General features: G+C 43.2%; 1 protein-coding gene across 1 annotated transcript in view; it reads right to left on the bottom strand.

Moving 5' to 3' along the window:
- The window catches only part of LOC148480726 (uncharacterized), a 280,051-nt gene that overhangs the window by 172,028 nt on the left and 94,624 nt on the right, over window positions 1-13,399 (bottom strand). Inside the window, 2 exon segments of the mRNA XM_088453954.1 lie at window positions 10,748-11,146; window positions 11,567-12,406. Coding sequence (XP_088310080.1) covers window positions 10,748-11,146; window positions 11,567-12,406 — 1,239 coding nt within the window.

The raw sequence follows: 13,399 nt of genomic DNA on the forward strand, positions 1-13,399 counted from the left end.
CATTACCCTGGTGGTGTAGTGTGCAGGATGTGCCGTAATGTGTGTAATTACCTGTGGTTGGGATTACGTGTGACATCCGGTTACCTGGGCATTACCCTGGTGGTGTAGTGTGCAGGATGTGCTGTAATGTGCGTAATTACATGTGTTTGGGATTACGTGTGACATCCGGTTACCTGGGCATTACCCTGGTGGTGTAGTGTGCAGGATGTGCTGTAATGTGTGTAATTACCTGTGCTTGGGATTACATGTGACATCCGGTTACCTGGGCATTACCCTGTTGTGTAGTGTGCAGGATGTGCTGCTAATGATTGTACAAGTTCCCCACATATATTCCTTACATAAAATCACTTGTACTGAGGTAAATGACTAATTCAGAATCTGTTTCAGAGGCGTCAGCTGGGGCCTAAAATAAAGGGTCTTGGAGAGGAGAGGGGGCCACAAAGCTGGAGCCTGGGGTAGGGTTATTGGTAAAGCCCCTCACCCTCGTCACTGACCTATGTATGATGGTTACTATACATTTTTATACGAGAGATGGACACCTTTTGTATGCCCAAGATGAGTTTGTGGTTGGGTTCAGCAGGGGGGGGAATCTCCATTTGCAATGACCATCATCTTAGCTCTCACACTTAGGGGCATATACAAATGGTCGCAAGGTTTAGCGAGGAGAAAAACCTTGTGCACCATTTAGGAATACCGCGGGTATGCACGCTCCCGATGCCCATGGTATTCAATTAAAAAAATAGAGGTTTTTGGGTTATCAGCTCTGAAAACTCTTCACCGGGTAAATAAAAAAAATAATAATTTTTCACCTACGTGGCCAGGGGTCTCCGCGGCTCCCCCTCTTTCTTCTTACTGGAGAGGGGTATGCTGGGAGTCCTGGGGGGGGCAAGGGCTGCTGGAAGATATAGTTCTCCAAGTGCCCATTCCAGGTGCCACACGAACACTGGGGGGGTCATACACACACTCACTTATACACACTAATACCCCTTTTGCACCAGAGCAAAAACCTGGGTTTTGCTGGGTCTACCCGGGTCGCAGTTCAGTGTAAAAGGGTCCCTGAAAAATAACCTGGGTCAAGTGACCCAGCAATTCAACCCAGGTAGCTTCCAGGGTTGAACCCAGGATGGACCCAGGTAATGATGCAGTGTAAACGGTGCAACCCGGGTTATCTGACCTGGATCATGCCTAAAATGAGCGGATTGGTGGTTGTGGAGCATTCACCTCCCACTTTTTATGACCTCACAGGTTTAGCAGGGCAGACCTGAGTTCAGTGTGAACAGGGCTGACCTGGGAGTAACCCAGATCAAAGGTGCAGTGTAAATGGGTCTGACCAGGGTTGGAACCATGTCCAAAAACCCAGGTCGGACCTGGGCTTTTGGTGGAAAAGAGGTATTACAAACACCACACACTGACAAACTCACCCTGCTGCAGAAGAGCCGGCTCTCGATGCTGGATGCAGAAGACAGCGCTGCAGAAGGTAAGTAATTAAAGACTAATTAAGCCAATTGGAAACGTCCAATTGCTTAATTAGTCCTAAGAGGGGGTACCACCGGGGTGCCAGAGCAATTGCCACTGATTTTTCCTAAAATTGATTTTAGGAAAAATCACGCTTGCTCTGGCGGTGCGAGAATATAAACCTCCTGGCGGGCAACAAAAAAAAACCCACGCACCTAGTTGAATAGTAAAAAACGCACCTACAGGAAAAACCTCGCGGGTGTTTTTTTTCTATTTTTGCACCCAATTGAATATACCCCTTAGGGGCTAATGAAAACCAGCGAGTAGCTGTGCACCTTAGCAATCCTCCATGCTGTAATACCAGGGTGGCAAATACAGTTATAGCCACACAGCCTCATTGTTACCCTGCAGCTTATATTTGAGTCTGACTCACCCCTCTGACATCTAAAGCTGCATACACAGCTATATATATTCTGTCCAACCATCCAACTAGTTGATTTGGTGGGAATGAAAATCTGGTAACGTATGGGAGTAAATGATGATCAGCAATTTGCTCCTAAATGACAGAAAACAGATGAAAATGGCGTCAGACAAGTTTGTTAAATGTTTGATCTAAATAATTTGTTCAAACAACAGTTTTTGTCCATTTTCTGGCGTTTGGGATCAAATTGCTGATCATCAGTTACTCCCATACATTACCAGATTTTCATTCCAACCAATCAACTAGTTGGCTGGTTGGACAGAAAATCTTTATGTGTACCCAGCTTTAGTGTCTGCACCTTATATCTGCCCCATCCTCAGCTCAGCAGGGTTTTCCCAATATACAGAACATACTTACCTACTTATAATGCAGTTGATCACTCTGGGGGCGGGGCTCTGAACATCATTAGGCCCCACCCATTATTTGTGGGTGAGAGAGGGCATCAATGGACCTATAGGCTTTATCTCCCCAAAAATAGCTGAGTGGGTCTAACACTATGGTCAGCTATAAGGTAATGATGGGAACTGAATGGTGTCTCATCGGAACCATCAATGGTTTGTTTTCAATGGTCAATGGTTTACCCAAAGATGGTGAGGTTCCGATGTTTCCTCACAATAGTGTTCCGATGTTGGCTCAGTGTAACTCGCACCGCGGCCTTTCCCCGCCTAATGCAGAGAATTATCAGTCAGCCATGCAGCACAGGAGCAGGTGTCTTGGGTGGTGGGCAGTCACTCTGAGCCTGTCACTGTGTCTATGACGTGATGGTGGCACTCAGCATGGCACTGCCTGCCAATGACTGAGTGCCCGGCTGACTGGTTAAGCTCGGAGTGTGTCAGGACAGTCACATGGGTCACGGAGCAATGTGTGATCACTGCAGAGCATGAAGCACAGCAGCAGCCAGTCCACCACTATTAGTAACCGTAGGAGTCAGCTCAGCCAGCCCTGAGGAGACGACGAGGAGTCTTGTGTGGTAACATCGGAAACCATCGATGTTCCGGGATCAATGCTTAGGCCTAGACAATGTTGTGTAATGAATGCTAATTACACTGACACTATGGTCCTCATTCAGAGCCACTCGCTAGCGGCAGTACGCTCGTTCCGAGCGATGTTCGCACATCTGCGCATGCGTACGGATCATTATACGCATGCGCGAACCAGACAAATAAATGAGCGTATGTTTTGCTCGCTCGTTCAGACTTAGAGGTGTGAACAGACTGCAATTTGCGAACGGATCATTTGAATAGCCACCCCTTGTTTTTGAACGAACGACCGCAAATAGCGAACGGGTCTGAATCACGCCCTATGTTCTATTTATGTCCAATCCCTACTATAATACAAACATCTGTAACACTAGTTATTAACGTTATCATGTGAGAAAATGTCGGGATTTACCATAGATGGTTCCAGTAACAATGTCACTTCCTCCAGTCCTGTAACTAAAGGTGGCCATACACGGTGAGATTCAAAAGTTGGTCAGATCAGTTGTATGATTTCCCTTGAAAATTCTTCCCTTCAGATACACGACAATTAAAATGCAACTATTTCACATAATGTGTGTCAATTCGTACGCAATCAGTTGAGATCTCTCTGCAAAACCATCTGATCTGTGATCCAACTAGACGACGGCGGGGATGCGCATCGGGGTCGCAGAAGACACAAAATACACATTTTCATAAGATTGGTCTGTCCAACGTGTAGAAACTGCCCAAATCGTGTGATCAATCGTCCCGTGTATGGGCAGCATAAAGGTGGGGAATGTGCAGAGGGGCAGCTACATGTGTCCATGTATAAGGTGGTATTGTCCTATTATATCTGTATGACTGACATAGACCAGATAGATACATTACTGACATAGGGAGACGCTGTGACCCAGACAGGCTCATACACAGGTCCTCGGTCCCATTACACCACATTATACACAGGTCCTCGGTCCCATTACACCACATTATACACAGGTCCTCGTACCCATTACACCACATTATACACAGGTCTTGGTACCCGTTACACCACGTTACACACGGGTCCTCGTACCCGTTACCCCACGTTACACACGGGTCCTCGTACCCGTTACCCCACGTTACACACGGGTCCTCGTACCCGTTACCCCACGTTACACACAGATCCTCGTACCCGTTACCCCACGTTATACACGGGTCCTCGTACCCGTTACACCACGTTATACACGGGTCCTGGTACCCGTTACACCACGTTATACACGGGTCCTGGTACCCGTTACACCAAGTTATACACGGGTCCTGGTACCCGTTACACCAAGTTATACACGGGTCCTCGTACCCATACACAGGTCCTCGTACCCATTACACCACATTATACACGGGTCCTCGTACCCATTACACCACATTATACACGGGTCCTCGTACCCATTACACCACATTATACACGGGTCCTCGTACCCATTACACCACATTATACACGGGTCCTCGTACCCATTACACCACATTATACACGGGTCCTCGTACCCATTACACCACATTATACACGGGTCCTCGTACCCATTACACCACATTATACACGGGTCCTCGTACCCATTACACCACATTATACACGGGTCCTCGTACCCATTACACCACATTATACACAGGTCCTCGTACCCATTACACCACATTATACACAGGTCCTCGTACCCATTACACCACATTATACACAGGTCCTCCAGGTCCTCGTACCCATTACACCACATTATACACGGGTCCTCGTACCCATTACACCACATTATACACGGGTCCTCGTACCCATTACACCACATTATACACGGGTCCTCGTACCCATTACACCACATTATACACAGGTCCTCCAGGTCCTCGTACCCATTGCACCACATTATACACAGGTCCTCGTACCCATTACACCACATTATACACAGGTCCTCGTACCCATTACACCACATTATACACAGGTCCTTGTACCCATTACACCACATTATACACAGGTCCTTGTACCCATTACACCACATTATACACAGGTCCTTGTACCCATTACACCACATTATACACAGGTCCTTGTACCCATTACACCACATTATACACAGGTCCTTGTACCCATTACACCACATTATACACAGGTCCTCCTACCCATTACACCACATTATACACAGGTCCTCCTACCCATTACACCACATTATACACAGGTCCTTGTACCCATTACACCACATTATACGCAGGTCCTTGTACCCATTACACCACATTATACACAGGTCCTCCTACCCATTACACCACATTATACACAGGTCCTCCTACCCATTACACCACATTATACACAGGTCCTCATACCCATTACACCACATTATACACAGGTCCTCGTACCCATTACACCAGATTATACACAGGTTCTTGTACCCATTACACCACATTATACACAGGTCCTCGTACCCATTACACCAGATTATACACAGGTTCTTGTACCCATTACACCACATTATACACAGGTCCTCGTACCCATTACACCAGATTATACACAGGTCCTTGTACCCATTACACCACATTATACACAGGTCCTTGTACCCATTACACCACATTATACACAGGTCCTTGTACCCATTACACCACATTATACACAGGTCCTCGTACCTATTACACCACATTATACACAGGTCCTTGTACCCATTACACCACATTATACACAGGTCCTCGTACCTATTACACCACATTATACACAGGTCCTCCTACCCATTACACCAGATTATACACAGGTCCTTGTACCCATTACACCACATTATACGCAGGTCCTCATACCCATTACACCACATTATACACAGGTCCTTGTACCCATTACACCACATTATACACAGGTCCTTGTACCCATTACACCACATTATACACAGATCCTTGTACCCATTACACCAGATTATGGGTTTTACTTACATTTGTAGTTTTTTTTTCAATTCATTATATTTCCCGATTACTGAACATTATATTATTATATATCACCTTCTCCCTCGTTTCCCCCACACCTCGCCCTTTCCTTTAAGGGGCCTATCCATTAGCAGATAAATTTGAAAGATGAACTTTTTTCATTCAGTCGTTCAATTTATCTGCTAATGGACAGGCTCTGAACGATAAAATTGCGCACTCCTGCGGCCGACAAATTTGGTCTTTTGTCTCTCCAACATGTTGGTCAATTATCGTTTAACGCTGATAGATATTAGATATATCTGTTGTGGTAAACGACTAATGATTTTTTAATGTAAATGAATAGAAACATAAAAAAAACAATCCACTCCCAGAATGATGTCATGCGATAGGCCCCTTTATACACAAGTTATAACTAAACACAGCAGTGAGGCAGAATTTTCTACATCAGTCATTTTATTGCAAGATTACAAGAATATAGTTTCCTTCTGTAGTAACACTTGGAATGTTATTTATTGAATATATAATACTACAGATTACTATAATATTGTGTGAATGCAGCAAGAAAAGCAGATTATAAAATGAGCAGCTGCTGTATCCTGCAAACCTGGGGGCAGACACACAAGCAGCAGATAAGATGGGCGGTGCTGGAAATCTGTAACTAAAAAGAGAATGGTAACAGCAGCACAGAGTATGTCAGCTCATATAACTCCATTACAGCTATGATCAGACAAGACTGACATGGATACAGCTAGGTAACAGAACAGAGTAATGATGTGAAGCTCCCGGCATACTGGTGTAGTGACTCTGTGCTGTGCACCTGTATATAGATAACAGATCATACATCCAACGCTCAGAGATGTGCAGCATCCTGGCATTTTCCATCAGGTGGGGTCTGTACGTATTAGGAGCCATCCATGAGGAATAGCTGTCCTGGCTTTCTCTCTTTGGTATAATATGGTCCTTACATTAATGATGAGAGTAACATCCTGCACATAATAGTCCTGTAACGTCCAGTTACTCATACAGAGCAATTCCTGTTATTATTCATGGCTTGTGTACAATGTGTCATTTCTGTATTACTCATGTATTATAAGCTGCAGGATATGATACTCGCACAGTGCTGTCATTCCCTCCATGGCACACATACAATAGAGATGACTTATTATCTAATACATATGTACTAACATAATGCTGATCTATAACATGATAGGAGGTAATAACAGGACAGGCCAGTGTATCCATGCAGGTGCCCATCAGAGAGCAAATCCCCAACACCAGAGCAGTGTCACAGTGACAGGAGACAGGAAAGAGGGGCACACGTGTAAGACAAAACCTTTCTTGTTTGGGTATGAGAAATGGACACTAAGACAGTCACAGTATAAAGATACTAAAAGACAGAGCAATAAAAAACTGCATAACAAGAACCTAGGAATACGAAGAGCTGGTGTAACCCCAATATATACCTATAATCACCCCAATATATACCTATAATCACCCCAATATACACTTATAATCACCCCAATATATACCTATAATCACCCCAATATACACCTATAATCATCCCAATATATACCTATAATCACCTCAATATATACCTATAATCACCCCAATATATACCTATAATCACCTCAATATATACCTATAATCACCCCAATATATACCTATAATAACCCCAATATACACCTATAATCACCCCAATATATACCTATAATCACCCCAATATATACCCTATAATCACCCCAATATATACCTATAATCACCCCAATATACACCTATAAACACCCCAATATACACCTATAATCACCCCAATATACACCTATAATCACCCCTATACCTATAATCACCCCAATATATACCTATAGTCACCCCAATATACACCTATAATAACCCCAATATATACCTATAATCACCCCAATATATACCTATAATCACCGGTACCTAAAGTGACAGAGTAATACAGCTTTATGTCAGTTTATATCCAGTTCTGAATGAGACATAGGGCCATATTCAATTTGGAGCGAAAAGTCAGTTGCCGGACTTTTCTCGTCATCACAAGTTGCAGGGTCGATAACTTATCGCGCTCTTCCCCGCGTATTCCTGTATTCACTTCCAAATCGTTGAAAACGGGAACCGGCGAAAAAACGAAATCAGCAAAAAGTCATGTCATTTTTGCCCAAATCAGTCTGACACCCCCCAAAAGATGCTCTGACATGGGGTTCACTATGGGTACCCCCGAATAGCCCTGCTAAAAGGTATTTGGGGTCTTTAAATGGTCTCAATAGGTGATATTTACTGTCTTTGCACAAGTGGTGAAGAATAGCATTTAGCAGTATTTTGGGGGTGAAATTAAGGTGTCCCATCAAATTTGGGGTACAAGAAAATGGGTACTAGCATATTTTAAAGTGGCTAATGTGAAGTTTTAAAAATTTTAAAAAATCCACCTGATGCAACCACCTGCAATTAAAAAAAACACCTGGGGCATACTTGGGGACACCCCCCCCTGAAATCTATTTTGCTAGTTAGAAGTTTGTCCCCCAACTTTTTTTTTTTCGCCCCCAAAATGAAAGTACCTTTTTTGGGGTTTCCTGTGGTACTTTTAAATTTTTTTTTAACCCAGAACATCTTTTGGGGACTGTCCAAGGGGTGTAGGATGTTTTTTTTTTTAAGTTTGTACCCCAAAACCCCAGTTCTGCACTTTATTTTGCCACCTTTTCGCTCCGGTGAAAAGTCATGAAAATTGAATACAGGGATAAGTCAAACCTGCAAAAATTATGTCTTTTCGCAGCCTAATAGAATATGGTCCATAGTAATTGTCTGACTGACCAATACTGACCCGGCTTATGCCTGACATTTGTTCTTCAGTGGCCCTGACCTTGGCTTGTACCCTGGTCTATACCTGACTGCCCTGTCCCTATCTCTGGTATTTTCTTTTGCCAGCTGTGGTCTAGTGTGACCAGCCCATGAGACACAACTCACCCTCATGCAGAAACCTCTATACTTCCTTGTGACATCTCTGGTAACATCAGTGTTTCCACTAAATCCCGTCTTACAGCAAATCACTAGATCTTACATCTAGGCCATCACAGAACATGTGCACCACCAAGAGGACAACTGGACACTATTCCAGCTTTACTAACAATGTACAAAAACATTCAGGTCAAAAAAGTGTGGAAAATACTAACAAACAAGCGCCACACGCAGCTGTGTTACCCCACATGGACGTCAGACAGGTCCGTGCGGTGTCTGGTTTTCTTGTTACCAAACTCTTTGAGCTCATATTTTTGTAGGTTTATAACAGTGCAGGACATACTGAGGACAATCGGTACTGATCTTACTTATCCTGTGATGTCCCTGTATTATTCCTCCATTACTATGTACCCTGCTCACATCTGTATTCTCCTGGGCTTATCAGGAGCCTGATGCACCTAATGGAAATTACTGTTAGTAGTTTATACCAGGACCAGAAGCTTCCTGTGTCCCTACACTAACAACATTACCTAATAATGTATAAATTACATAAGTGATCATGATTTTAATGTTCTTATCCTTTGGAAGTGTAACTGCTTAATTCTAATTAGATCCTCTGTAACCTACTAGAAATCAGACTGCTGTAAGGAGATTAGAGATCCATTTACCAGGAAACCCAACCAGAGAATACTGGATCCAGTGAGATAAAATCAGAGGTTACATATGTCATTATATCACCCATCTCACCCCATCACATACAGCCCAGTCATCACATGTTGTCATAGTTTCCCACTTTCCATATTACATCCCCAGCACTTTGTCATGGTGACAGATTAGATATGTCCCTATATTACATCATGTGGTCTTGTTATTTCACAAATAGGCCAATAGCACAATAATAATTTAATACAGAACTTCCCAAACTCCCCCATTATAGGCCAGAGCTTAAGGATATCCATGCTTGAGTCCAAATGGTTAAATCAAACTGACTGAGGCACTAATTAAGTAACCTGTGCTCAAGAATGGATTATCCTTAATACCTGGCCTGTAATAGCGGAGTTTGGGAACCTCTGATCTTATAGAATAAGGAAACTGAAAGCCATTACATGAGGAACCTGTTGGAGCCCTATGTTGGTGACATCCGTGTGGATATATAATAAAGTGTAATATATCAGTATATAGGGGCTGATTCAGTAGAGGACACAATGACGATAGTTACGCAGATAGAGTGATTGTCTCCCATCACACCTACGTATAAGTCACACTGCGCACACACAGCAATCACATTGCTATTACGGACGCACAGAGGAATTCATCACATAGTGAGTGGCAGGGTGACAGCGTTTCAGGGAGGTAGCAGGGGGGTGGACAGAAAACTGCAGGCGTGTCTGTCTGTGTGATCACCATGTCATGGGTGTGTCTGTCTGTGTGATCGCCATGTCCTGCAGGCGTGTCTGTCTGTGTGATCGCCATGTCATGCAGGCGTGTCTGTCTGTGTGATCGCCATGTCATGGGCGTGTATAAATTAGCCATAGCGATGGCAGCTGCTCCTCTCTGCATGTCAGGAGAGCTGCAGTGTTTGTGGCTGATCAGACCTGATGTAAATGCTGTGTGTCTGCTTAATGTGCGGCGATGGTACCGATGATTACACAGGAGGGTGACATTGGACGATAATGAGAAGCAGTGGGCGTGGTTATGGTGGCTGTACCTCGGCATTAGCATATATTAGTACCTGCGATCTGTAAGAGACTGCAGCTGCATTTGCTTCTGCTGCTGAATCAGACCCATAGTGTGATAATGCAAATGTCATTTACCCTTCATCAAGCAGGGACAGCAATCTAGGCTAAAACTGTATTTATGCCTCTTTGAAAATGTTCAATAAAATGACAGTACTGCAAATACCGCTGCAATTTCTATATATTTCTATAGGCTCATACACATTGTTTTTCTCCTGTGTGACGTTTCTGATGACTAAAAAGAGCAGATTTCATTGTAAAACATTTCCCACACTCAGAGCATGGAAATGATTTCTCACCTGTGTGAGTTCTCTGATGTGTAACAAGAACTGATTTAAGTATAAAACATTTCCCACACTCAGAACATGGAAATGGTTTCTCACCTGTGTGACTTCTCTGATGTACAACAAGATATGGTTTACGTGTAAAACTTTTCCCACATTCAGAACATGGAAATGGTTTCTCACCTGTGTGACTTCTCTGATGTCTAACAAGATGTGATTTCTGTGTAAAACATTTCCCACACTCAGGACATGGAAATGGTTTCTCACCTGTGTGACATCTCTGATGTGCAACTAGATATGATTTCTGTGTAAAACATTTTCCACACTGAGAACATGAAAATGGTTTCTCACCTATGTGACTTCTGAGATGGGCAACAAGAGCTGATTTCTGTGTTAACAATTTTCCACACTCAGGACACGGAAATAGTTTCTCACCAGTGTGACATCTCTGATGTATAACAAGCTGTGATTTTTGTGCAAAACATTTCCCACACTCTGGACATGGAAATGGTTTCTCACCTGTGTGACATCTCTGATGTACAACAAGATATGGTTTACGTGTAAAACATTTCCCACACTCAGGACATGGAAATGGTTTCTCACCTGTGTGAGATCTCTGATGTGTAACAAGATCTGATTTAAATGTAAAACATTTCCCACACTCAAAACATGAAAATGGCCTCTCACACGAGTGAGTTCTCTTATGAGAAGCAAGTATTGAATAGCATGTAAAATATTTCCCACACTCAGAGCATGGAAATGATTTCTCACCTGTGTGACGTCTCTGATGTTTAACAAGTTCTGATTTCTGTGTAAAACATTTCCCACACTCAGAGCATGAAAAAGGATTCTCACCTGTGTGACTTCTCTGATGTTCAACTAGATATGATTTCTGTGTAAAACATTTCCCACACTCAGAGCATGAAAAAGGTTTCTCACCTGTGTGACTTCTCTGATGTTCAACAAGATTTGATTTCTGTGTAAAACATTTCCCACACTCAGAGCATGGAAATGGTTTGTCACCTGTGTGACGTCTTTGATGTACAACAAGTTCTGATTTCTGTGCAAAACATTTCCCACACTCAAGACATGTAAATGGTTTCTCACCTGTATGACGTCTTTGATGTCGAACAAGTTCTGATTTCTGTGTAAAACATTTCCCACACTCAGAGCATGAAAAAGGTTTCTCACCTGTGTGACTTCTCTGATGTTCAACAAGATTTGATTTCCGTTTAAAACATTTCCCACACTCAGAGCATGGAAATGGTTTGTCACCTGTGTGACGTCTTTGATGTACAACAAGTTCTGATTTCTGTGCAAAACATTTCCCACACTCATGACATGTAAATGGTTTCTCACCTGTGTGACGTCTCTGATGTGTAACTAGATCTGATTTCTGTGTAAAATATTTCCCACACTCAGAGCATGGAAATGGTTTCTCACCTGTGTGACATCTCTGATGTCTAACAAGATCTGATTTAAATGTAAAACATTTCCCACACTCAGAACATGAAAATGGCCTCTCACCTGTGTGACGTCTGTGATGTGAAACAAGACTTGATTTCTGTGTAAAACATTTCCCACACTCAGAGCATGGAAATGGTTTCTCACCTGTGTGACTTCTGTGATGTCTAACAAGAACTGATTTAAGTGTAAAACATTTCCCACACCCAGAACACAGAAAAGGCCTTTCAGCTGCGTGAACTCTCTTCTGATGTATAGAAAGACTGATCTGATTGGTAAATCTTTTCCCACATTCAGAACATGACAATGGTTTATCACCTGTGTGTTCTGAGCTGTGTGTAACACTACTGGGATTATCAGGGGAGCATTCCTCATGGTTAGAGGGATCAGATGACATATCTGCACTGTGAAATGCTGGATGTATACTGGGGGTAATGGGGTTTTTTCCTGGAGAGTCCTGTGAGAAGTTATCTAGGTCACAACCTGGAGATAATATGAGACGTCTCCCCGAGTTATTCCTGCTGCTTTGTCCATCTGCTGGGAACAGAATAAATATATGGGAATTAGGCTCTCTGCAGAATTATACCATACTGTGTAACTATAATAAGACGTCCCCGTATGTACCCCAACATCTCCATACTGTGTAACTATAATAAGACGTGCCCGGCTGTACCCCAACATCTCATACTGTGTAACTATAAGACATGCCCGGCTGTACCCCTACATATCCATACTGTGTAATGATAATAAGATCTCCATCTCAGTATGTGTAACAGAGTGCAGGCATGGTCTATACATTATATCACACACAGGTCATACTAGCTGCATCCTGCTGTGTCCTCACACTCTCCATATCTCCATCTCAGTATGTGTAACAGAGTGCAGGCATGGTCTATACATTATATCACACACAGGTCATACTAGCTGCATCCTGCTGTGTCCTCACACTCTCCATATCTCCATCTCAGTATGTGTAACAGAGTACAGGCATGGTCTATACATTATATCACACACAGGTCATACTAGCTGCATCCTGCTGTGTCCTCACACTCGCCATATCTCCATCTCAGTATGTGTAACAGAGTGCAGGCATGGTCTATACATTATATCACACACAGGTCATACTAGCTGTATCCTGCT

Source organism: Taudactylus pleione, unplaced genomic scaffold (assembly GCF_031769625.1).
Source record: "Taudactylus pleione unplaced genomic scaffold, aTauple2 ptg000603l, whole genome shotgun sequence".
NCBI lineage: Eukaryota > Metazoa > Chordata > Amphibia > Anura > Myobatrachidae > Taudactylus > Taudactylus pleione.